The following is a 27,500-nucleotide window of genomic DNA, read 5'->3' as shown; positions in this document are numbered from 1 at the left end:
ACTGGGCTATCAAATGTTTTATCCTTCAAATAACGCCACCCCGCTGACTAGGCAAGCGGGAAAACATTCTCCTTTCATCGAAAAGGGAACTACAGCAATGTGAAATGGAATGTTTTGCTGAAGATCACAACGCACTACCCAATCGGGCAATCGACCGCCCGATCGCTAGATCATGAGTGCAACAGCCTAACCTCTAAGCCACGCGCGCTTAATACGCACGCACACACACACACACACACACACACACACACACACACACACACACACATACACATATATATATGCAGACATGTCTATATTATGTATCGGTTTGAAGGGCAGACTTGAAAATAGAATGAGAAACATACTAGTATATTTATTCTTAAGTAACACAATGGAATTCAGTGTCACAAGTGTAATTCTGGAAACTCTGCGCCCAAGAGTCACTTATAAATAATATATACATACATGTATACACACACCTATACATAGAAATATATGTGTGTATGTATAGACATACATACGTACATTCATATTTCCGGCACTTCTGTTGCCTTTCTCGACATTTCGGTCAGCATTCATCATTCCACTCTCACCACCTCCATCCACTACAAACACACAAACTCACACTCATACCTCAACTTCTCCTCCCACCCTAAACACACTAAGCTCTCCATCCCCTATTCCCAATTCCTCCGTTTACGCAGGCTCTGCAGTGACAACCATGACTTTGGGATTCATTTTCAACTCATGGCTCACCACTTCATCCTACGTGGATATCCCCACACCATTTTCCACACCGTCCTTGCCAGAGCACGTTCCGTGGACCGTCCATATGCTCTCTCCCCTGCACCCGCCCCGCCGTCAGCCGTCTCCCGTTTCCCCTCGTCTACTACCCCTTCACCCTAGCTCTGAAGCGCACTATTCTCCGAGCCTTCCGGCGACTCCAGTCCTACACTTCCACTTCGTATATCTTCCCTAACTGACCCCCTCCCCTCCTTCAAACGAGCCCACAACCTACGTGACCTCCTGGTCTACAGTTTCTTCCCTAGCCCAACCTCCCAACCCGGCTCGTTCCCTTCTCCCGCCCACGGTGCTGCACTTGCCCTTACATCTCCAACACCACCATCCTCATAGGCACCCATCATCGACCCTATCATATCACTGACTCATTCACCTGCACTTCTAGCAACGTCATCTACTGCATCTTCTGTTCTCTCTGTCCTTCTCTGTACATCAGTCAAACGGGACGCCACTTTGGCTGACCGGTTCACAGAACACCTCCGAAGCATCAGACTCGGCAACGACACCCCAGCAACGACACCCCAGCAACGACACCCCAGCAACGACACCCCGGCAACGACACCGGTCTCGCGCCATTTCCGCTCTATCGGTCATTCTTTACAACACCTTTCTGTGTTCGGGTTGTCCTCGCACAGGGGTAATCCGGACTCCCGTATTTGCCGTGAACAGAAATTAATCTTCTCTCTTCGCTCCTCTGCGCCACACAAGCTCAACTCCCTTCCCCTCTTCATATAACCCCCCTCCTCTCTTCACTCCTACCCATCGTCTCCCTTCCACCCTCTCCCTTCATCGTCACCCCTCCATCGTTACCTCCACGCCTTTGTGCGTTCATGTGTGTGGGCGTGCGTGCATGTGTGCGGGTGTGTATGTGTGAGCGTGTGTGTGTATGTACGTGTGTGTATGTAAGTGTGCGTCTGTGTGCGTGTGTGTATATAAAATTAAAAATAATAAAATGAATAAAAATAATAGAGAAAAAATAGAGAAACGATATACGATAAAAACAAAAAATACAAAATAAAAGATAAAAAATAAAAATGAAAAGATGAAACTTAGAGATTAATACAATAATAAAATAGAAAAGGTAAAAGAAGATAAATAAAATTAAAGGATCAAAACAAATACATCGGAAAAAAATCGATAATAAACGAATAAAAGTTATAAAAAAGTGAGTGAATATAAAATAAGAAGTTACTTTTTAGGGAGAGTGTACAGACAGTCATTGAAAGGAGGGGTTTGAGTTGAGTCCGAAGGGAGTTTGTGTTTGTAGAGTGAAAATGTAACGCTGTTCCAGGCGGAGTCGAGAGTGTGTGGATCCATGGCGTAGGGCAAGGCTGAAGACGGTGATATTTGAGGTGGATTGGTTGGCCAAGCGAAAATGACGGGCGACAGGTGTGTTCATACGTAGCCGAACATCTCGTAGATGTTCGGTGATCTGGTCGGCCAGCCGGCAGCCCGTCTGACCAACGTAGAGTTTGTTGCAGAGATTACATCTAATGCAATAGATAAGGCTGGAAGAAGTGCAGGAGAAGGAGTTCCTAATGTAGAGAGTGTGCTGGTTGGATCCAGTGAGGGGTGGTGTTAGTGATGAAAGGACAGGTATGGCAACGGGGTCTAGAGCAAGAAAAGTATCCGGGTTGGGTTGGGAAGGAGAGGGGAAGGCGAGTAGGTTATGGGCGCTTTTAAAGGAAGGCAACGGTGGGTTGGGGAAAATAGTGTGGGTGATGGGATCTAGCTGGAGGCGACGGAAGGCTCGTAGGATCTTCTGACAAAAGGGTAGGGTTGAGAGATGGAAAAGGAGGGGAAAGGGAATGCGGTTGGAGGATCGGTGTGGGGAAAGAAAGATGGAAATTTGGTAAAATGTGGATGGGTATCCCCGACACATGAACAGGCAGGCCAGGTACTGGGACTGGGTCTCGAAATCCTGGTCCCGGCTGCACAAGCGTCGGAGGTGGAGTAAATAGGTGTGAGGGATGGCCCATTTGATGTGGAAGGGATGGGAGGAGGAAAAGTTGAGGTAGAAGTGGGAGTCCGTGGGTTTGAAGAAAGCGGAGGGGAAGTGGGAGGGGAAGTCAATGGTGGAAGAGATATCAAAGTTAATAGAGGTGTCAGAATAGGTAGAGGTAAATTGGAGGGAATGGTGAAAGCTAAAAAGGAAAAATATGAAATTGGAGAGTTGTTCGCGGGAGAGGGAAGTGACACCTATACAGTCATCTATGTAGCGGCTCTGGGGTTGATCCGGAGAATCGGGGGAATACTTGGGCCTCAATGTAACCAAAAAAATAGGTTGGCGAAATTCGAGCCCATTCTCATTCCCGTAGCGACGCCAGATAACTTTTGGTAAATCTCCCCCGCGAAAGTAAAGCGGTTGAGGGTGAGAACGAGTTCTGCTAAACGGAAAAGAGTAGAGGAGTTGGGTGTGGGGGTCGGGGCGACGTTGTGGGGGATCACCGTGTATAGGGATTTGATGTCCAAGATGAACAGGAGGCGTGAGGGGCCACGAGGGAAGGACAAGGAATTGAAAAGGCAAATGGCGTGCTAGAAATAGCAGCCTATAAGCACCTGTATAAACTTCTCCCTAACTTTGTATAAAGCTGTATAAACCTCTCCCTAACTTTGGAAATTCTTTATTTATGCAGAATAAAAATTTTAAAAAATCCCTTCTAGATAGGCTATCTGGGTGGAGTCGCTTGATCTCATGGTTATGCCGAACATATCTGGCCTATCTTTTCTCACCCAGTATTTTCCTTAAAAGCCTATGATAGACTTTCTGGCGGCTAGGACTAAGTCTGATTCTTCACTAGTTAGCTCAAAGTTTTTTTTTTATATAGCGAGCATTAGTGCTTTATTGAGTACGATAGGGTTAATAGAGGCTTAGTAGATGGATATATTTAGTTGTATGAATTTGTTTTGATTTTTTCCGGTGATATAGTTAAACCGATCTATTACCTCGTATGGACCAGAGGTTAAGTTTTATAATGTTCCTTAGTGTTGGTATATATTTATCTTTGATACGCTTATTTATTCAACCTAGGTCCTATTTCGAGGGGCATATTAGTCTTACAGGGGTGCTCGTGCTGAAGCTTTGCTTGTAGTGTATTACGCTAATTCTAGGGGTCGTAGGCTAGTATGGCTGTTTTTACCTCTAGTTTGTATTTTTCCATAATTTTCTTAGCTTATAAATTAAGTTTAGTTAAGTTGTTGGCATGAGTCACTTTACAGTTTTTCGATTTTTCTTTTTTGAGTGGTGTGTGGTATAAAGAGTATTTTAAATGATACAGATTACCTGCTTTATCTGCATGTACTAGGATCCCTTTTTTCTTTAGTTCTTTTACTAGCTTTACTAGTGTGTTTAGTTTCTTTAGGTGTTCATTCTTCCTTAAGATATATGTCATCTTTACACTTCCTTAAGATGTATAGTATCTCTACACTTTCATTTTCTAAGATAGGTGAGGGGGCATATGTTTCCTTTGACTTTTGTTTTTTCTTTTGCTTCCATTTGTTTGTCTTTTGAGTGACAAGTGGAAATTGGATCACCAATAACAAAAACAATTAAGAGGATTTCGTGGAAACTAGCTTACGGCATTCTAGTAGTGTGCTACAGTGTTGCAGGAAACAGGTCATTCTGTCTATATTTATCCTATATAAATTTTAGGATTCTGTTTATTCTCTTCAATTTGTCTAGCGGTTGTCATAGAGCGTTCCCGTGCTACAAACCTTGTTCCTTCCGCTTACTTACTCATAGTTGCAGTACTTAAGTGCATATCTGGTAAGTACAGTATTTTCTCTTTTTTCGTTAATTTCTTGTTGTAATCAGAATATTGAATAAGTGTGCAGCTGGTGGTAATGATATTTTCAGTATGACGTGTATAAGTAGAAGTCCCTAGATTATGATTATATTGTTTATATAATTGCTAAATTACCTGTTATTCAAGGAATTTTTCTGTTGTAAACCTTTGCTTTCTATGGATCTCTATATTCTGATCTTTACATTAACAAAATCTTCTCTGTTGTCATCTGTTTGCATTGAAACATTAGATTACGAAGTATGTTTTATCATCATTATCTTTGACAATAACATCAATACAATTTGTTTGAATTTCTTGGACTCTGCGATTTTGTATATTTTATAGTATGGTCACTTTGTCGTGTTTAGAGATCTGTTGTGATTTATTATTATCATTATTATTATTATTATTATTTTTATTATTATTATTATTATTATTATTATTATTATTATTATTATTATTATTATTATTGTTTTTTTTTTCTTCTTTCTTCAAATTTTTTCCCATTTCTCGCCGAGTGTTTTCCGTACACCTAGGGCAGAGAAACGTTGTATGCATTCCCAATTTTCACACGCAAATTCATAGGTAAAACATGTATTTGAAAAAAAAAAAAAAATCATGAATGGATGTTGTTTTCACAGCGATAATGCTCTTCTTAGTACATGAGTCGTTCCAGTTAGCACGATTTTTTGCACCTCCTGTAGAGATGGTAAGCCTGGTATCATTTTCAAATAGATTTCAGTACCTTTTTTTTATCATTCCTAGAGATCAGATCCTACAATCACTGGTATGGTAGTCGCCTTGAAGTGCCACATTTTTTCAATTTCTATTAGCAAGTCTTTATATTTACTGATCTTGTCAAATTCTTTCGCCGCTATATTATGATCACAGGGAATACTCATGTCAATTAATAAACACGTCTTCTTTGTCTGATCTTTTATGATAATATCCGGTTTATTAGCTTTTATAGTCTTGTCGGTATGTACGGGGAAGTCCCAGAGAATCGATACATTTTCTCCCTCAGTCACAGCTTCAGGATGGTGTTTATACCATTTGTCAGCGCTTTTGATTTTATAATGCTGACATATTGTCCAGTGTAAATACTGGCCAACTCTGTCATGTCTTGCTTTATATTCTACAGGTGCTAACACTCTACACCCTGAGATTAGGTGGTCTATAGTTTCAATCGCATCGTTACAAAATCGGCATTTTGGGTCAGCTCCATTTTTTATCACATTGGCTTGGTAGTTCCGGGTTAATAAGCTTTGGTCTTGAGCAGCCAATATGAAACCTTCACTCTCTGCTTTTAGCCCTGAACTTCGTAACCACTGATGCGTGCGTTTCTGGTCGACATCAGCTTGTTTGCTACGAGCCACATACTTGCCATGCAGAGGTTTCTCTTCCCATCTGCTAGCTAATTTTTCATGTGCTTTTGTCTTTGCAATTAATTTTATTTTCTTTGCAGCAGCAGTTGGCGCATTTCCTTCAACCTGATCAAGCTGGTGGGTATCTAAGAGTTCGGTAGCGAATTTTTTGCTCTCTTTCAGAATAGAGTGAAGTTTTTTCGGTTTTTCATGTTTTTCAACAAGTTTCAGCATCTAATCGTTGGTTGTTTCAAGGTATTTGGCCAGTCCGATTGTGGTGGTTTTGTACGTAAGTTCAAGCTGGATCAAGCCTCGACCTCCCTGAGCTCTGGGGAGGTAAAGACAATCCACGTCTGCCTTTGGATGGTGCATCTTATTACGAGTCAGTAGCTTGCGAATTTTTCTATCAATTCTGACTATTTCACTGGTATTCCAGTTAAGCAAATTGAAGCTATAAAGAACAACTGGGACTGCTAAGGAATTTATGGCTAACACCTTATTATAAGCATTCAGCTCAGACTTCAGAACTGCTCGAACTCTTCTATAACATTCCTTCCTAACCTTCTCTTTCATGCTTGCATGCTGGATACCAGAGCCTTCATTTATTCCTAGGTATTTATATGTTTGTTCCTGCTCAAGTTCTTTTATTACTGTTTCGACATCTAATTCTATTGAACATGACTTTACTAGTTTCCCTTTCTTAAAAGTGGCTTTGGCACACTTTTCAAGGCCAAACTCCATCCCGATATCATCACTGAATCCTTTCACAGTATGTAATAGTCCCTGAAGCTCTTCCTCATCTTTGCCATATAGCTTTAAATCATCCATATAAAATAGATGGCTTATTTTCTTGTTGTCAATTTTATAGCCATACCCTGTTCTATTCAGTTCACTTGAGAGTGGTATCAGTGCTATGCAGAAAATTAGTGGTGAGAGCGAGTCACCCTGGAAAATTCCACAGTTTATGCTAATATTGCTTGAGTGCAATACTCCATTAGAATGATATAATTGCAGCTTCGTGTTCCATAGGGACATATACTTTAAAAAATCTGAAATCACAGGAGAAATTTTGAAAATGTCCAGCGATTTCAGAATCCACGAATGTGGTATGCTGTCAAAGGCTTTTTTATAATCAATCCATGATTATTGTTTATTATTGTTATTATTATTATTATTATTATTATTATTATTATTATTATTATTATTATTATTATTATTGAGAGAGCAGCACACGCCATCAAAGTGACGCTGGGGTGCAAATATACGAAGTCCAATATACCCACCATGATAAATATGCATCATAAAAATATGTGCACGAAATGGTGATCTCGTACCAGGATAAACAGTACATGACCTTGCAAGTGGGACCCAGATAGAATTTTATTCAAGTTGAGTAGCCGCTCAAAAAGTCTCTGAATAAGGGTTGTTTAAAGATGATGAACGAAACACCCATTTTTATAGAGGTGAATTATTCACCATCGCTAGTGCGAAGAACAGCAGTAATAGCATGCACAACAACCACCACAAGCATTTTTTAATTGACAGAGACCAACAACAAGCTGTTAAACTCAACCGCAACAAACACTCAGTATCCTCCATCACAGAGTCCTGAACATAATGCTTAGCGGAATTATCAAAGACGGATGAAATGCTTAGCGGCATTTTGTCCGCCTTTACATCCTGAGTACAAATTCCAAACAGATCGACTTAGCCTTGCATTCTTTCGGGAGTCGATACAATAAGTACCAGTCAAATACTGAGATCGACGTAATCGACTAGTCCTCCCCCGCAAAACTTCAGACCTTGTACTTATAGTTGAAAAGATTATTATTATTATTATTATTATTATTATTATTATTGAGTGAGTGAGAGAATAGTGTATGCAATCAAAGTGACACTGGGGTAAAAATATACGAAACCCAGTATACTCATCATGACTACACGTCTGATAAGGGTACACCGAGCACATGCCTCACAATCAAGATAAACAGCGCATGACCTTGCAGATGTGGCCCTGTTAGAATTTTCTTCAGGTCGGGTAGCCCATCCCGCTCAAAAGGTCTCTGAATAAGGATTGTTTAAAGATGTTGAACGAAACACCCATGTTTCCAAAGGTGAATTATTCAAACCCCAAAGGCTTCTTCTCAACACATGGCTATGATGCTCCCCACTACTTCTACTCGTGTTCAGAGATGCACCTATCATGACAGGGACATGCTCAGCTGATTAAAGTCGAACAACTGACAAGCAAATTTGTGGTAATGAGCAGAATATTTGCTGTAGCCTATCTTTTATATCAAGGCAAAACAATGTACATGATAACACTAATCAGTTAGGATAAGATATCAAAGCCACTACCTGGTACTGCTTCAGATCATATGCTTATTATTATTATTATTATTATTATTATTATTAGTAGTAGTAGTAGTAGTAGTAGTAGTAGTAGTAGTAGTAGTAGTAGTAGTAGTAGTAGTAATAGTAGTAGTGTATTTTATTTCTCAGAGCTTTCGATATTACTTGTTCTGGTTAATTCTGCGTGGGCAGACAGCATCCTGTTGCCAAAAGTCTCACGGAGTCTCTTTCCACAAGTTGTCACTTAGATGTTAAGTATTGTTGAATACAGACGAAGGAGTAGCTGAGTGATCAGAAGCTTGCTTCCCAGCCACATGGCTCCAGATTCAGTTCCACTGCGTGGCACCTTGGGCAAGTGTCTTCTACTATAGCCTCGGGCCGACTAAAGCCTTGTGAGTGGATTTGGTAGACGGAAACTGAAAGAAGTCTTATATATATCTTTATATGTATATTTATTTATTTATGGGTTTCAGCCAAGTGGCTGGAGCACCACCGTGATTTTCTGTCTTTATGCTTTGCTCTCTTCACGTTCCTTGCATGGCTCTTCTCCTGCACCTGATATAGTCCAATCAAGAGTTTTGATGGCACATCTGGTGTATAAGAGAATTTGACATCGCTGCCCTAAACTGTGTCTCATTTCGAGCCATTGGTTCGTCTGGTATCGTGGAGAGGAAAGCGTCGAGTTTTGTCTTGAAGACCTCCACATCCGTGTCTTGCAGGTCTCTCAAATGTTTTGGCAGGGCATTGAAGGGCTGAAGTCCTCTGAAACCGAGGCTGCTGCAGTATCTTGTTCTTACGTGAGATGCAGTGGACGGCACCTTTGGCACCATACAGTGGCGAACCGTGCGGGCATTCCTGTAGTACTCGATGCCAAAGTTCGGCACCAGTCCTTCCAGTATTTTCCATATGTATATTATTACATATCTCTCCCGCCTGCGTTCCAGGGAGTAGAGACCTAGTGCCTTCAGTCACTCCCTGTAGTTCATCTGCTGGACTGTGGCGATCTTTTTTGTATAGTGCCTCTGAATTGCCTCGAGTTCTGCTGTCCGTTTGACACTGTGTGGTGACCACAACTGAGAGCAATAGTCTAGGCGGCTCAGGACAAATGTCTTCCATAAAGTCAACATGACTTTTTGATCCCTTGTACGGAATGTCCTCAGTATCCACGCCGCCAGCTGTCTGCACTTTGCTGTCAACTTGACAATGTGCATGTGAAATGATGCATCACTACACATGTTGATGCCCAGGTCTCTCACGGCTTGTGGTTCTGGGATTGCAGTACCTCCAGGTCCTGTGTATGCCAGTTGGGAGGCACTTGTGGCCTTGTAGCGCAGTACTTGAAATTTTTCCGCATTGAACTGCATATTGTTTTACTCTGCCCACTCATATATTGCATTTAGGTCATTCTGTAGGCTTACAATATCATCAGGATTCTTTATTGCCTGAGATAGTTTTGTGTCATCAGCTGATACACTATATTCCTTAATTTATATATATATATATATGTATATATATATATATATATATATATATATATATATATATATATATATATATATATATATATATATATATATATATATATATATATATATATAATATAATATAGGATAAAATCTTTATAAGAATTTATCCAGTAGTCAGCGTGAAAAAAAACCTCATAATGAAAAAATTCATCATTTTTTTCATAAATATATATAATTTATATAAAAGGCATTAACTGTGTAGTAATGCCTCAGGCTTCGAGGGACTAAATAAGTCAAAAACTACAAAAAAATAAGCAACATATTTACCGAAAGCGAGGGAATGCAGCTTTCAAAATTTATCTCTTAAAAACATTTAACTTAACGGTAAACCACTGGTTTCTCAATCAATACAGAAAAACTGTGAAGTAAGCTGCATCTTTTGTTCATCAGTACACGTAAGGTCGAGATACATAAAAATAAACAAGAATCAACATACCACATGTTTTTAAGAGATAAATTTTGAAAGCTGCATTCCCTCGCTTTCGGTAAATATGTTGCTTATTTTTTGGTAGTTTTTTACTTATTTAGTCCCTCGAAGCGTGAGGCATTACTACACAGTTAATGCCCTTTATATAAAATTATATATATATATATATATATATATATATATATATATATATATATATATATATATATATATATATATATATATATATATATATATGTATATATGCATATGTGTGTATGTATGTATATGTGTCTGTGTATATGTATATGTATATGTACATGTATATATATGTATATATGTATGTATGCGTATGTGTGTGTGTGTATGGTGTTTTGTATGTGTGGATATGTATATATAATTTTATAATATATTTTAAAATGAGGTTTTTTTAACATTTTTATATTTATATATATATATATATACATATATATATATATATATATATATGTGGATGTATGTGTGTGTGTATGTATGTGTGCGTGTGCGTGTGTGTACGGGCGCACACGCGGATGCCTGTATGTAGGTAATACCGTTCTTTTTGCTAAAACTTTAAAAATTTTGTTAGGTTTTTGTAATTGTGAATTTTTTTCGCCATGAACGGTTTGTGTTTTTAAACGGAATGTATTTTTTCTGATGTTATATTTATTCCTGAATGATGTGTAAAGAAATTTTGATTTAAGTCTCTCTTAATGAATTCTTTATACTGAAATATATATTGAAGAAGATAAATATGTTCATTTGAATTTATACGTTTTTGCGTCGTAACTCCTTTATTATTATTATTATTATTATTATATATATATATATATATATATATATATATATATATATATATATATATATATATATATATATATATATATATATATATATATATATATATATAAATATATATATATATATATATATATATATATACATATATATACATATGTATACACATACACACACACATACATACATGCATGCATATATACACACATATACACATACATATATACATATATACATATAAGTATATATACACATATACATACATACACACATACATATACATACACATACCCATATACATATATACACACACATACACACATACATACACATATATACACACATTTTTCCACGTATACCCATGCATATGTATATACACTTGCACATGTATATGAACAAATGTGCGAATAAGTAAATAGAGCAATAGCAGAACTAAAAAATACTAAAACCCAGACCTTAATACCCGATCATAACAAAGTTCTGCTATAGGAGAAATAAACAATGAAATTATCTAAACCAAAAATAAGTATGTTTGCGAACGTGAACACATCTGAACCCATTATATGTTAGGTTATTAATTAGTTTATGCTTAGAAAATAGAATAAAAAACAACTCAAGATTGCACAAGTTGCAATACCTCCTACCCTTATCGTATAGGAAATCCCTCCCTATAATAGTCCATTCTTACGAAAAGTTCTTATTTTGTTCTTTTAACCCCCAAATAAACCTACTAAGCCTAGTACTAGCTATTTTACTCCTATCTCTAAACGTATTAAAGTGACAAGAAATTCTCCTACAAATCTTATCCGAAGAACAACCCACATAAACACTAACATCTGTATCACTCTTAACCTTACACTGATACACTATATTCCTTAATCTCTATATATATATACGACAGGCTTCATTCAGTTTCCGTCTACCAAATCCACTCACAAGAATTAATCAGAACAAGTAATATCGAAAGCTCCGAGAAATAAAATCGACTACTACTACTACTACTACTACTAATAATAATAATAATAATAATAATAATAATATGCCCTGATATATACATATATATATATATATATATATATATATATATATATATATATATATAAAACAGAGATGTACTTGCATAACAAGAGACCTGATCTGAAATCGTGTGCTGGAACGAAAACAATGCAGCGTGGAAGGTGTTTATAAGCCATTTAAAAGCGCACAAAAACCGTTAGATTCACTTCAACATTTAAATTTAATTTGCCAAAATATTTTCGTCGCTTTGAGACCGCGACCTGTTCACTGATAGAATTCGTGCTGAATTTTGTCAGTAAACAGTTCGCGGTCTCAAAGCGACGAAAATATTTTGGCAAATTAAATTTAAATGTTGAAGGGAATCTAACGGTTTTTGCGTGTTTTTAAATGGTTTATAAACACCTTCCACGCTGCAAATGTTTGTGTGTGTATGTGTGTGTGTGTGTGTGTGTGTGTGTGTGTGTGTGTGTGTGTGCGTGCGTGCGTGCGTGCGTGTGTGTGTCTGTGTCTGTGTTTGTCCACACACCCCCATTACCTCTTGACAACTGGTGTTGGTGTGTTTACGTTTCCGTAAACTAGCGATTCAGCAAAACATACTGATAGAATAAGTACAGAGCCTTAAAAGTACTGGTGTCGATACATTCGACTAAACAAAAAAAATGTAGGAGGTGTCTTAGCATATCTGCAATCTAATGACTGAAACAAGAAATAAAAGATAAAACATACTCCACACCCAAGCATCACTCTCAAAATCCTGGATTTCTCCAATAGAGCTTCTTTTGAGGGCATTCTTCTTCTTCTTCTTCTTCTTCTTCTTCTTCTTCTTCTTCTTTTTCTTCTTCTTCTTCTTCTTCTTCTTCTTCTTCTTCTTCTTATTATTATTATTATTATTATTATTATTATTATTATTATTATTATTATTATTATTAGCAGGTATTTTATCTTGAAGTTTGATGGTAACAAGTCTCAGATCTCCAGATTTTTCAGTAGGTCGACAATGCGAGTTTCAATTCCAATTGTTGTCAGTCTTTTTGGTGGCAATTTGGGTGTTGTGCCAAATCTACCTATTGCTACCGGAATAATTGTTATCTTGGTCTTCCACGGTCTCCTCAGCTCTCTGACGTAAACACACCACCATCGGTTGTCAAGTGATGGTGGGGGACAAACACAGACACACAAACACACATACATACATATATACATATATATATATATATATATATATATATATATATATATATATATACATATATATATATATATATATATATATATATATATATACATATATATATATATATATATATATATATATATATATATATATATATATATATACGACGGGCTTCTTTCAGTTTCCGTCTACCAAATCCACTCACAAGGCTTTGGTCAGCCCGAGGCTATAGTAGAAGACACTTGCCCAAGGTGCAACGCAGTGGGACTGAACCCGGAACCATGTAGTTGGTAAGCAAGCTACTTACCACACAGCCACTCCTGCGCTTATATATATATATATATATATGTATATATATATATATATATATATATATATATATATATATATATATATATATATATATATATATATATATATATATATATATATATATATATATATATATATATATATATATATATATATATATATATATATATATATATATATATATATATATATATAATTATATCCAGTCTTTTAGGCTCAGTAGTATAGTCAGTCTTTATAGCGAAGTCCCACAAGATCTTGTAATTTTCATTGTCTATCATAGCCCCTAGTTGATGTTCATACCACATTTTTGTTTTGTTCTGTTTTGTTTTTTGAGGCCCACATACTCGACTGATATCCCAATGCACTCTTGTACTTAGTCATGTCTTTACATGTATTCCTTTTTTGTGTGCCAGTATACTGCTCTCACTCAAAATGTTGTCTAAAGGGATTTTAAGGACAAGGCTACATAAGGACTGAAGATTTTAAGGAAGCACATCGTGAAAGGTTATTCAGAAACGATAGTGAAGCGTGAAGAGTGTGTTAGGAAAAAGCATATATATATTTGAAAATGGCTAAGTATTCATGTCATACAAATTTAAAGAGAAACAATTATAGACGACGTTTCCTTTGCTTTATGATGAGTTTCCTAGAAATTTAGAAAGGAAGAAGAATGGGGTATAAATAAAGAAACATTACTGATATTCAGTAATCAACGAAGACGGTGAACTGGACGAATAATTACGGAGTTGTGCGAAATGCTTAGCGGCATTTCATCCGTCCTTACGTTCTGCGTTCAAATTCCGCCGAGGTCGACTTTGCCTTTCATGCTTTTGGGATTGGTAAACTAAGTACCAGTTGGACACTGGGTCGATGCTATCGACTTATACCCTCCACTGAAATTGAAGGCCTTGTGTTAAAATTTGAAATGAATAATAATTAATTAACGGCATATAAAAGATGGGCTACAGCAAATATTCTACTTAATACCACAGATTTGCTTCTAAGGTGCTTGACCGTAACCAGTTGAGCATATCCCTTAGTGGCTGACGGTATGTGCATCTCTGATCACGAGTAGAAGTAGTGGGAGAGCATCATAGCCATGTGATGAGAGGAAGTCTTTGGGGTTTGAACAACTCACCTCTGGAAACATGGATGTTCTGTTCATCATCCTTAAACAATTCTTATTCAAGGACCATTTGAGCGAGATGGTCTACCCGACCTGAAGAAATTTTTAATTGCCCCCCCCCCCTTCTCCTGCAAGGTCATGTACTGATTATCTTGATATGAGATCACCATGTCGCGCACATGTGGTTTTGATGCATGTGTCTGGTGTACCAGACAGATAGTCATGATAGGTATACTGGGCTTCGTATATTTTACCCCAGTGTCACTTTGATGGCATGCACTGCTCTCTCACTCAATAACAATAATAATAATGATAATAATAATAATAATACTAATACTAATAATAATGATAATAATAATAATAATAATAATAATAATAATAATAATAAAATAATAATAATAAAACTGTACAAATCCAAATATATGGTACCCTAGGCATAACACCTACATGAACTTCTAACTTGTTGTCTCTTGAGGTCTCTGGGTGAGACTTGGATCCAACTTGTACAAATGCAAAACAAAAGTCAAACATAAAATAATAAAAATAATATTTTATATTTTTCATTTTTCTCTCTTTCCTTCTTTCCTTTTCCTCTCTGTCTTTCTTTGCCTTTTATTCTATCACATGATTTTATAAATGAACAATCTAGTGTGTTTATTTTAATATCCTACCAGTGTATACAGTAAGTTTCTTTGCCTTAGGTGTTGGGAAGACATTCAGCAAGAAAAGGAAACAAAATTGAAAGACAATGGTAATAATGATAGCAATAATCTTTCCTACATTAACAACTGAGGGATCATATAAAATATTGGAGACGATACAGAACAATACGATACAAAAAAGGTTGGGATTGAAGAGTGTAAAAACAGAATAACGATGAAAATTTTAACATTTAAAATCCCCAAGAAAGGGAAACTTCCAAGGCCTTGATCCAGGACTGCAGCTCAAAGAGATGAGCTGTGAAAAATCCTGTTTGACAAACGGAGACCTCACCTGCTCACCATCAAGTACTACAGATACTGCAGCTTCAGCACACGTCTGCACATCAGCTGCCACGATATGCTTAGTCCTCTATTCAATGAGTGTTGACAGCAAATGCTGCGTCTGACCAGTGAAACGTGTCCCTTCTATAGAAAGTAGAAGATTACGCGCTCCAACAAACTGGGGCAATGCACAACGGTCAGGTGATAATATATGACGGTGTAAGCATTCGCCACCTCTACCCGACCTTTCAGGGATAACTTTCTTCCGGCTCATTTCTGAGTGATATTGGCTACACTGTACGTCAACTCATTCCAGTTCTTCTCCACCTGGAGATCTGGACCAAACCAAACCTCGAGCGATTTAACCGGTATCTCCGCCCAGCGTCCTACGACATTATTGGATGACATGAACCTGTTCCCTCAAGTGCCGAGCTGCAGGCCCACTGATTTTACTTGGTTTGGTTAACTTCCTTAAATTATGTATATATGAGGCTAGAGTAGATGAATTTTTATATTTAATGTTAGCAAATAAACTTGAATGCGTTCTATATCTTTTTTTAATTCAACAGTTCTACTTATATATGTTCTAGCCTGATACTTATCTGATACTACTGTACATTTATATACTACATTTTCAGAGGCAGAATCATTCAAGCGGACATAAATCGATTTTCTACAACTACATGTTTTTCCCAATTTATTGTTGCTATTAATTATATTTTGGGGGAGTGGATTTTCATTATTCAAGGCTACCGACGAATTGGAGTTATATTTATTAGATGTTAAATTATATGAATTAGGTATTCCGGATATACTTATATTATTTATACTTGGTTTCCTGGCAGTGTTAAATAATTTAAAGTTTGATATTTAATTTTGTTCTTATTTATGGAAGCTATGATTGATCCTAAATTTGGCATTGTGGAATAGGACAATTTTGAAGTAGATTTATTGAATATTTGTGATGTCTTGGAAAATTATGTCTCGGGATTTTGAAGCAAAGCTTAGGTAGATTTTTAACAACAAAGGAGAATGGGCGGAAGCCAAATTACTTCTTGCGTCCTAGATCTAGATAGTTTTGATATATTATGTTGTTCTCGAGCAAAGTATTTATTTTTATTGCTGGGACCTATTTTATTACATTTGATATAATTATAATTATGCGTGGGCTTAATTTTGCGTGTCAGTATCAGTTAATTTAGAATTAGAGTTGCTAAATTGTTAGATAGTTTTAAGTTTAGTATTGGGTATAAAATACATTTGACTACTAAAGCCACTGAATTTTAAAGCATGATTATAAACGGGTGCATGCGCATTAAATATTTCCTCATTAGCCGAAAGAATTGAGATCCTTATCGATATAGCTGTGACTAAACTGTTAATGGTAGATTTAGAATGATTTGAGGAAACATTAATATATTGTATTACTTGATTGGACTTTCTATGTGGATTATAGAGTTTAGTATTAAAATTTAGTGTAACATCTGGGAAATTCATAACTTTGGTGTTCGTATGTGTCGCAGGATCTTTATTTAGGATCAGAACCGTTTTGAAGAACATTAATCAGGTATTTTTTTTTTTTGAGCAAGATTTGATCTTGTGCCTCCAATATGAAACCTTCAGTCTCTGCTTCCAGTCCTGAACTTCTCCTCCACTGATTGGTTGTTGCTTGATCTACATCAGCATTTCGACTTCGAAGTATATACTGTCAATGTAGAAGTTTCTGGCTTCACCACTCCTCAATTAGTTTCTGCCCGTTCTTTTTTGCAGTCTGCTTGATCTATTTTGCTTGTTTTGTAGCAATAGTTTCACGTTCTTCAACTATTTCAGGCTTAATTCCAAGTTTCCTTGCGAATTTCCTTTACAGTAGAATGGGACTTTTTGCTGCTTTCGTGTTTGCACACAAGTCGCAGTGTCCAGTCCTCTGTACTAGATAAGTACTTGCTTATTGCTATTCTGGAGGTCTTATAGCACAATTCTACGTGCATCATTCCTCTTCGCCCATTACTTGTAGATAGGTACAAACGATCAACATCTGCTTTTGGGTGGCGCATATTCTTAGAAGTTAGTATTTTTCTTGTCTTCCTGTCCAGGCGTTGGAGCTCAATAAGATTCCAATTAATAATGTTAAAACTATATTGGACTACTGGAAGTGCCAGGGTGTTAATGGTTTCGATGCAATTTTTAGAGGTGAATTCAGTTTTTAGTATGAGTTTCATTTTCTTGTAATATTCCTTTCTTATTTTTTCCGTCATAGTAGCATGTTGTATATCATCTTCGTTTATCGCCAGATATTTGTAATTTTATTGTGGGTCAAGTTCCTTGATGGTAGTGTCGGTATCTAATTTAATGGAAGTTGTTTGCCTGAGCTTGCCTCTTACACAAGTTGCTTTAGCACACTTATCAAGGTCAATGTTCATTCCAATGTCATTACTGAATTATTTAACAGTTGTTAGCAGCCCTACTAGCGCTTCGTCATTTCTAGCAAACAGCTTCAGGTCGTCCATTTAAAAGAGATGATTTATTGTCGTATTGTAAACTTTGAATCCATACCTTGTGTAATTCATTTCCTTTGAGAGTGCGATCAGTACCATGCAAAAGAGTAATGGGGAGAGGGAGTCACCTTGAAAGATGCCTTATTTGATGTTGTTTGTTTGGCTCATCCCATTACTATGGTTTAGAAGGAGACGTGTGTTCCATTTGGCCATGCTACCTTGTAAGAATTTGGATATGACAGGAGAGATCTTATATATCTCAAGGGCCTTGAGTATCCAATTATGTGGGACACTATCAAACGCTTTCCTATAGTCTATCCATGCCATACTCAGGTTCTTCTTTATGCTCTGGCAATTCTTTACAATCATTTTACTTATGAGTAATTGATCTTTGCACCCATAAGAATTCCTTTTACAACCTTTTTGAGCTTGTGGAAGGATAAATCTCTTTTCAAGTAAAGCGCATATTCTGTCAGTTAATATGGATGCTAGAATCTTGTAGGTGGCACTGAGACATGTTATTGGTCGGTAGTTCTTTGGATTTTTTTGTGTCCTCACTTCTTGGTAGAAGGTATGTTGTTCTTTCAGTCAGGATGACATCAGTCTGAGATGCATCTAAATTTTAGTGTATTTCTGTGGGACAATTTAGCCAGAAGTTAGGAATTTGGTCTAGTCCTGAGGTTTTCCGATTGTGAGACTTCCTAAGAACACATCTTCGCTCTTCTATTCCTATTGCCTCCCATTTCTGCTCTTCAGCTTCATCCAGTCTCACTTTCTCATGCTCTATTCGGTCAGCTATAGCATTATATTCTTTTTTATTGCTCCATATCTTCTTGCAGAACTCTTCCATTTCCTCGGTCTTAGGTGGCTCCTTTATTTCTATCTTACTTTTGCCAATTTCTCTATAAAATTTATTTGCATCCGCCTTGAATAACTTGCTTTGTCGATAAAATTTGATTTCTTTATCATCCCTTGTAAGTCGTTGTGTTTTCAGTTGTATTCGTTGTTTCAATTGTTCCTTGGTTGCAGGAAGGTTTATAAAACTGTTGATTTTATATTTTTGCTTGATTTTTCTACCTCGTTTCGTCTTAACATTTACTCCACTAGAAAGTTCATCGAGAACTGATACAACCGCCCGCAGAGATTCGATCTCATTTTGCATTGCTACTTTCCATTTGGGAGGTCTGTTACCAGGTTGGTCTGTTTCAGTGTCGTCCTAATACCTACTTGAGCTTTCACAACTTTAGCAGTGGAATAGATGAGGTTATTTAAAGTTGTTAGATCATTTCCCTTATTACTTAAGATATGATTACGTTGTTTTTATGCTGTTTGAAAGCTTTGGTGCCGGTTCTCTATTGATCATATCAGTACACTCAGTCTTGCTGAGTTCTCTGATAATATCTTCTTTTGTTTCTATGATATGCTCTTTAATTTTTCACCTCAAATTCTGTGTCATACCTCTTCTGTTGTTCTTGAGGTAGGTCTACTTTCTCCTCTTTTACCGCATAACCGTTCTTTGCTACTCTTTCTTCAGCTTCCTCGTTAGGATGTACTGCTCGTACACTGGGTTCTGTGCATCTGTTACCTATTTCATCTACATTGTTGCTGTTTTCATTTAGTCTACCATGAGATATTTGTGTCCTAATTTGGCCATTTTCAGTGTCAGTTAACCTTTTAGTCTTAATGATGTATCTATGTACATTATTGTACGTATTTGCATCTATATATCTGCATACCCCATTGCCTGCTCAGTTTCTCCATGAAATGTGAGTTTGTACTTTAAGATTATTGTTTGGGTATAGTTGGGCTGTATAGAAAGCTTTCAACACATCTCTATAATCCTCTCTAGTCCATTTTATGCGATTTTCTTTAGGTGATGTTTTTGGGGGTGTCGCTACAGGCCTAGAGTTAGGGTTATCCTGGATTTGTTTACCTAGTAGATCACGTTTTAGTGTTTGTTTCAGCAACAGACTTTTCGCCTCCAGTCTGGTTCCCCACTGAGTAAAGCTGTCCTTGTTGTCCTGGGTGTTGACCGATCCGGCATGAGTTTTGGTCTGTCATTAAGGCATTGACAGTGACAATAGAAGACGAGTCTGTTTGTTCAGAGTTGAATTTTTGACCTGACACCGCTTCCTTACTCTTCGAATGGATATACTTATCGTATTGTAGGCTGATAGATCGAAAATTGCCTCTATTTTTTTTTTGTGGGTTTGTTCCCTGACATAACTGTTTGGTTATGTTTTAAGCCGATTGACTAATTTACTCCTTTTTATATTCGTTTGTGGGAAGTCGCTTTGTTTTTGTTTGGTACGGCGTCGCTCGTGACACGCGTTTTTTCTATATTTTTCGTGTGTGTCGAGTAGGCATTATTTATAATGCTTATAAATATTAACATGTGCACATGGATGCGTGGACAGTTGCATGTATAGGTAGTTTTTCAACTTCTGTACTTACTGTGCAAGTGGTGTTTTTCCAGGTTTCGTGATGCTGGTTTCGATTTCTCGCATATGTTGCATTTAGATATCGTGCATTTAAGAAAGAAACTACACTTTAAGTGACAAAAATCTTTCCGGTCTTTTAGTTTCTCTGCTTTAACAGAATTTTCCCACATTTGTATTGCGAAGTTTTCCTTCCATTGTACCAATGTTACTGAATTTGTTTTGTGGAGAGAGCTTCTTAGTGTATGTCCACGTTATTTAACCCGGAACTATTCTTCTTCTTCTTCTTCTTCTTCTTCTTCTTCTTCTTCTTCTTCTTCTTCTTCTTCTTCTTCTTCTTCTTCTTCTTATTATTATTATTATTATTATTATTATTATTATTATTATTATTATTATTATTATTATTATTATTATTATTATTATTATTATTATTATTATTACTGAAGGCAGCAAGCTGTCAGAATAGTTAACACGCCGGACTTTAATAGTATTCCGTCTGCCGCTACGTTCTGAGTTCAAATTCCGCCGAGGTCGATTTGCTTTCATCATTTCGGGGTCGATGAAATTAGTACCAGTTACGCAATGGGGTAGATGTAATCGACTTAATCTCTTCTCCCAAATTTGAAGCCCTGTGCTTCCAGTAGAAAGAATTATTATTATTAATATTGTTGTTGTTCATATTGTTATAATTCCGCTTTCTCACACAATTTGTCGATTGTGGTGTAATATCGGCGACAGCTGTTCACAAGTGGAGTGAAGTGGTATCTTCAATTGTCAGAATTTTTTTCAGTATTCTAGTTGTTTCAAGGAGTGTTGCTATGGTAAGTGCCCCATACTAATGTTGCCCTATATTTTAAAAATTAGTTTTAAATTCTGGTGTTCACAGTACCATGCGATCTTTTCTATTTCCCACAAATGTTTTATCTCCCATGCTAATAGTTCATATCTCCGAATCTTCTTCAATTCTTTGTCACAAACCTTATTGTTAGCTGGACAAGCTACATCTAGAAACAAACAGTTCATTGACTTTATTAATCACAATAAGCGGCAGTGTAGAATTAATATTGGTGAGAATGGCTCTTTGTGGTTGCAGTAATTGAAACCATTTAACATTTTTCTTTTCTTTCTTTTTTTCTTTGTTATTCAGATTGAATATAGAAAAAACTCTCGAAAATCAGAAAGGATGTCATTATTCACTTATTTACTGAAGAATGTAACAACAAACAGTACGGAATATAGTGTCACCATCGAAGAACTTAACAGACAGCAAGTTTTGATAAGAATCCCTTCAACCATTCTTGTTATATTAACAATGACCATAGGTTTCGTTGGAAACATTTTAACAGTTTACGTTTACGGATTTCGCTTAAAACTATCCCCAACATACCTGTTTGTCGTCATGCTGGCTTGTGTAGATTTGATACTTTGTGCTATTGTATCACCAGGTCGCATTGTCCAAAATGTTTACCCCATGATGACGACCTGGGACGTACTGTGCAAGAACCATATGTGTTTGTCTGTCTTTACAGGTCTTTGTAACTGTGGTTTTCTAGTGTCCATTTCTGTAGATAGATACAGAAAAGTATGCCAACCGCTGAAGTCTCAGTTGTCAATGAAATGTGCTAAAATTATAACAGCTTCCATTCTTATTTTTTCCACAATACAGGGAAGCATTGCTCTTCTATACTATGGAAGTATCAAGAAATCAACTAATTATCCTGATATCTATAGCTATTCTTGCTCAGCAAAAAAATCCGAGAAGCCAAACTATTATCAACTTGGATTCTTTGCTTTCTATCTTCTCTTAACAGTGTTTGCGTTCATTGAACTCAGTGTAGTTTACACCATAATTCTTCGAAAAATGAAAGTCCAGGAGAAAAAAACTATTGTATCACAACAAAATAGGAAGAACGTTACAAGTGCCCTATATTCTGATGAAACACAACAGAGATGGAGTAATATACCAAAAAACACTGATCGTAATCAATTAGTTTTTAATGTACCTGTAGAAGCCGTTGAATTGTCTGTAACAGAAACATCATCCGGTGTGTCATCGGATGATACATCAAACGTAAGTGCAAAAAATACAAAAAACACTGCACCTATCGCGATTAAATTACGGGAGACGGATAGCGAAAGACGAGCTAGAGAGCAAACCAAAAGGATACAGCGCATTACTGTAACAATGATGATGATTACTCTAGTCTTTATAGTGACTTATATACCCTGCGTTATTGCCATGATGGTGAACGCTGTATTGAAATCCGAAGATACAATGTCAGTAACAACAGCTATATTCTATTGGCTCGCAAGACATACGTTTTACCTTAACTCAAGTTTAAATCCAATTATTTACAGTTGCAGGAATCAGAATTTTGTAGACGAAGTAAAAAAGTTGTTAGGATTAAAGCAGAAATAAATAGAAACAAAAGCAAACATCAATCTGAAATATAAAATCAGCGAAAGCGAAATTGCTGTAGCAAACAACAAATAGCAGTGATAAAAATTAAACGCAGATTCGACGATTTGTATTCCAGTTCTTCGAATCAAATGAACTACCACTTCCTTGACCTGAGATTATGATACTCAATGTGCCGGATCCCATGACTGCGAAACAAACTTCTCACCACTGTACCAACCACCTACTACTTACATAGTTCTTCTTCTTCTTCTTCTTCTTCTTCTTCTTCTTCTTCTTCTTCTTCTTCTTCTTCTTCTTCTTCTTCTTCTTCTTCTTCTTCTTCTTCTTCTTCTTCTTCTTCTTCTTCTTCTTCTTCTTCTTCTTCTTCTTCTTCTTCTTGTCCTTTAATTCTATACGGATCTTATGTTTTAAAACTGTACTTTCGCAATTTATATTGCAATTATCATGAAGTACCAACTACAAATAACTCTTACTACTTCTAACTGACCGTTAAATTTTTTCGAATTTCCTTAAAATATCTAAAGACTTACCAAAAATGCTAAATATCGATTTTCATCTGAATGTGGCTCAAAATGGAAATTCTCATTTTTGAGAGTAGTTCAGAGCCATGAAAATCAATGTGTGACGATTAGAAAAACTTTCAGACCTGACGATCCTTGGAAATTCACCTCTTGACTATACAACGCCATGATTGGCAAATGGAGCTTCACTTTTATAATACCTTTATAGATTCACGGAGTCGAAAAGAAGAAAGCTTTACTAGTCTCATATCGATAGTTGATGGGAGAATTATAAAAGTTTTCTTTGGCTATATTTTTCCCTCCAAAGCTGAAGAAAAATTAATAAAACTAGTAAAAAGTCAGAAATAACATGAAACAGTGAAAAACAAAAGGAATCAATAAACTCAAATTTTATAAAACCTCAACTTTAAAATATGTATCAAATATATATATATATATATATATATATATATATATATATATATATATATATATATATATATATATATATATTAATATGTGAAAAAAACTTATAAAGAATATGTGCAAGTTACAGGAAATTCCACAAAATATGTGTAAAAATATGAATAACATACGTGAAACTCCACGATCATATACTCAAAAATGCGTATAATACGTGCAGTTTTTATGTATGCATATACACGTGTGTTGTTGGATGAGTGCAGCATGTGTGTATCTGCATGTGTATATGTGTGTGTACGTGCGTGCGTTCATGCGTGTCTGGGTGCGTGCGTGCGTGCTTCTATGTGTGTGTACAAGCACATGTATGTGAATGTATTCATATGCACAAAGCACATGATACATAGACTGGAAAAATATATGAATATACACATAAACTTATAGAATATACACAAACTCATAGTATACGCAATTATAACAAGCTGTAAACTTTTAACGTCAAAACATGGGATAAACATTCGGCAACGAAGGGCATACATGTGTAAGTATGAACTATGAAGTGCACAAATTTTACAATTGTAAAATTTTTATGCAGGTATGTGTAAGTATCTATATGAGTGAGAAAAATTCGAATGAATTGAATTTTTCCAAAAGTCGAACCCCAGGGAGATGATCATCCCAGAGGTTTTTTCCTGTTGTCTTGTTTTTGGTTACCCAAAAATCTCACGTGATTTTTATCGTGATTTTACGTGACTTTCATGTTTTAATCCAAAATGGAGACTAACACTGATGTTCGATGCGATAGGTTTGATAACTGTTAAGAGCTTCCTTAACATGAAACTAATGGTATATATGTACGTATATACGACGGCTTTTTTCAGTTTCTGTGTACCAGATCCGCTCACAAGGTTTTGTTCGTCCCGAGACTGGTAGACAAAACCTGCCCGAGGTTCCACGCAAGGAAAATGAGCCCGATATGTGTGTGTGTGTGTATGTATGTGTATGTGTATGTGTGTGTGTGAGTGAGTGTGTGATTATTCAGTTTTATTTCACGATTTCTTTCCAATAGAGAAAGAGCCGGTTTCCAAGATTCCTTCATTGGAATTTCAGCAACTGGGTATTTTTGCATCTATGTATGTACGTGTGCAGTATTTGGAATCAGTTCATGTGCAGATTTGTATGTTTTGCTTTATGTATGTATTCTAATGGATATATTTGCATGTCTAGACAAGCAAATATATATTTAAATGATAAACTTCTAGTTTACAAATTCTTATAGTTCTAGTGATGGCTTGGATCTGTAGTCGTTCAAATCAACTTTCTCCTTTTATGGTTTTGAGAAGCCCAATTTGTCATGACTGGTACTTAGGTAGTGTGTCACGTATCCTAGAACACCAATAATTACAGGCATAAAGCTGAACTTGTAATCTGGATAGAGTAGCTGTAGATTTCTCAATAGTTCAGCATACACACACACGCACGCGCGCGCGCGCGCGCATACGTGTACACACACATACAGATACATACATACATACATACATACATACACACATATCAGATTATGATTGAATCTTCCATGCGTTAACCTCCTTGAGGCAATGTAAACTTTCATTTAATCAAGATATTCTTAGCCAGAAGAGTAGCCTACGGTATACACCTCACTTGGATATTTGCCACTTCTGAGGTTACGTTCGCTATGAAGCATATGTTGCTCGGATCTTATCTACCCCATTCCGTAACTTTTGTATTCTTATTCGTACACCCGGCAACCCTGGTCGCCTACCGTGAAATATAAAACGAACTGTTTTCAGTTTATCGTACTTCGATAAAGAACCTTTTGTCTCAATAAACCACTATTGTCCTTGAAAGTTGTGTTTTTTATATGTTTACTACGAATCGCTTGAAGCTAACTTTCTTCCTACATCTCGATCCCTGGATCTAACATTCATATATATATATATATATATATATATATATATATATATATATAAATATATATATAACACACACACACATATATATATATATATATATATATATATATATATATATATATATATTTAATTATATATAAAGGGCATTAACGCTATCGAGGGACTAAATAAGTAAAAAAAACTACCAAAAATAAGCAACATATTTACCGAAAGCGAGGGAATGCAGTTTTTCAAAATTTATCTCTTAAAAACATTTAACTCAACGGTAGACCACTGGTTTCTCAATCAAATACAGAAAAAAACTGTGAAGTAACCTGTATTCTTTTGTTCATCAGTACACGTATGGGCAAGATATATAAAAATAAACAAGAATCAACCTACCACGATGTAGCCATCACAGCAACGATGACTTTTGTTCACAATTATATATCCCTAAAAGAGATTTGAATTTATCCAGTTGCATCTCGGTAACATGTGCTTATACAGAATAATATTCAGCACTGAATATATTCTAATTATTTATATATATATATATATATATATATATATATATATATATATATATATATATATATATATATATATATATATATATATGACATATATATTTACACTTACTTCCGTCGCTGGATGGTGGATGTATTGGATTGGCAACTAAGTTCCCACCGTGTTTTTTTTATATTTTAATTTTTTTTAAAGTTTAATAGAAAATAAAAATTAATTAATCAGTAATGTATTCACCCTTATTGTTTACAACTTCTTCCCAAGTTCAACAATATTTTCAATATCTCGTTGGTAGAAATCACCTGATTTCGACTCGAAAAATTGATCCAACCAAGCTCTCAATTCTGCATCAGTATTGGACGAAACTCTGCGCATAGCATTTGAAAGAGATCGAAAGAGGTGGAAATCCGTTGGTGCCAAATCAGGAGAGTATGGCAGGTGTGGGAGCACTTCCCAACCATGCGTTTGAATGGTTTCCTTGGTCATATTGGCGATATGACGGCGGGCGTTGTCGTGCAGTAGAAGAACTCCATGCTGCCGATTAGATCTTTTCTCTTGAATAGCCGTGTTGAGTCGTTCCATCTGTTGAACATAGAGTTCCGCGTTGACCGTTTGGTTCCGTTCAAGCAATTCATAATGGATAGTCCCTTCCCAGTCCACCATACGCACAAGATCGTTTTACGCGGATGAAGATCTTGTTTCACGCGCGGTGTCAATTGTTTACCGGGGCTAAGCCATTCCTTACGCTGCTTCATATGAAATACAGGCACCATTTTTCGTCGCCAGTAACGACTCGGTAAAGAAATCGTTGCATGAGTTGAGCGGTGACGAGCAAGCAAACCAGCGGAGATTGTGGCTCAATGATTTTTGTTGTTGTCACTTAAAGCATGTGGAACCCTTGCTCCGTACTTCTGAACTTTTTCCATCGAGTGAAGATGCTTCTGTGTAGCAGTGTGGGAGCATTCTATTTTCTTTGCCAGTTCCCTTGTCGTTTGACTAGAAATTTTGTGCAAAAGTTGGTTTAATCGCACTTCATCGAACTCCACTGGATGGCCAGAACAAGGTGCGTCTCTGAGGTCAAAATTTCCATTTTTGAACTTGGCATACCAATCACGTGCGGTTCTTTCAGCTATGGCACCC

At 36.4% G+C, this 27,500-nt stretch overlaps 1 protein-coding gene and 1 pseudogene across 5 annotated transcripts in view; one reads left to right on the top strand and one right to left on the bottom strand.

The window, feature by feature from the left end:
• The window catches only part of LOC106870377 (thyrotropin-releasing hormone receptor), a 101,467-nt gene extending 77,508 nt beyond the window's left edge, over positions 1-23,959 (top strand). For 3 of the 4 annotated variants that reach the window (XM_089360206.1, XM_089360205.1, XM_014916416.3), the window contains one exon: positions 21,728-23,959. In XM_089360206.1, the coding sequence (XP_089216332.1) occupies positions 21,764-22,999 (1,236 nt within the window). In that variant the 5' untranslated portion in view covers positions 21,728-21,763 and the 3' untranslated portion in view covers positions 23,000-23,959. Of the gene's footprint in view, positions 1-194; positions 4,550-21,727 lie in introns of those variants that run through there. The other variant, XM_014916415.3, reaches the window with a different exon arrangement.
• Positions 23,960-27,484: 3,525 nt separating this feature from the next.
• The window catches only part of LOC149133373 (histone-lysine N-methyltransferase SETMAR pseudogene), a 5,887-nt pseudogene continuing 5,871 nt past the window's right edge, over positions 27,485-27,500 (bottom strand). The window contains exon 2 of the transcript XR_016243697.1: positions 27,485-27,500. This exon is cut by the window's right edge and continues 122 nt beyond it. The product of XR_016243697.1 is annotated as a histone-lysine N-methyltransferase SETMAR pseudogene (transcript).

Source organism: Octopus bimaculoides, chromosome 11 (assembly GCF_046866305.1).
Source record: "Octopus bimaculoides isolate indiv1 chromosome 11, ASM4686630v1, whole genome shotgun sequence".
In the NCBI taxonomy this organism is placed as follows: Eukaryota; Metazoa; Mollusca; class Cephalopoda; order Octopoda; family Octopodidae; genus Octopus; species Octopus bimaculoides.
This window is presented reverse-complemented; position numbering and strand designations above follow the sequence as displayed.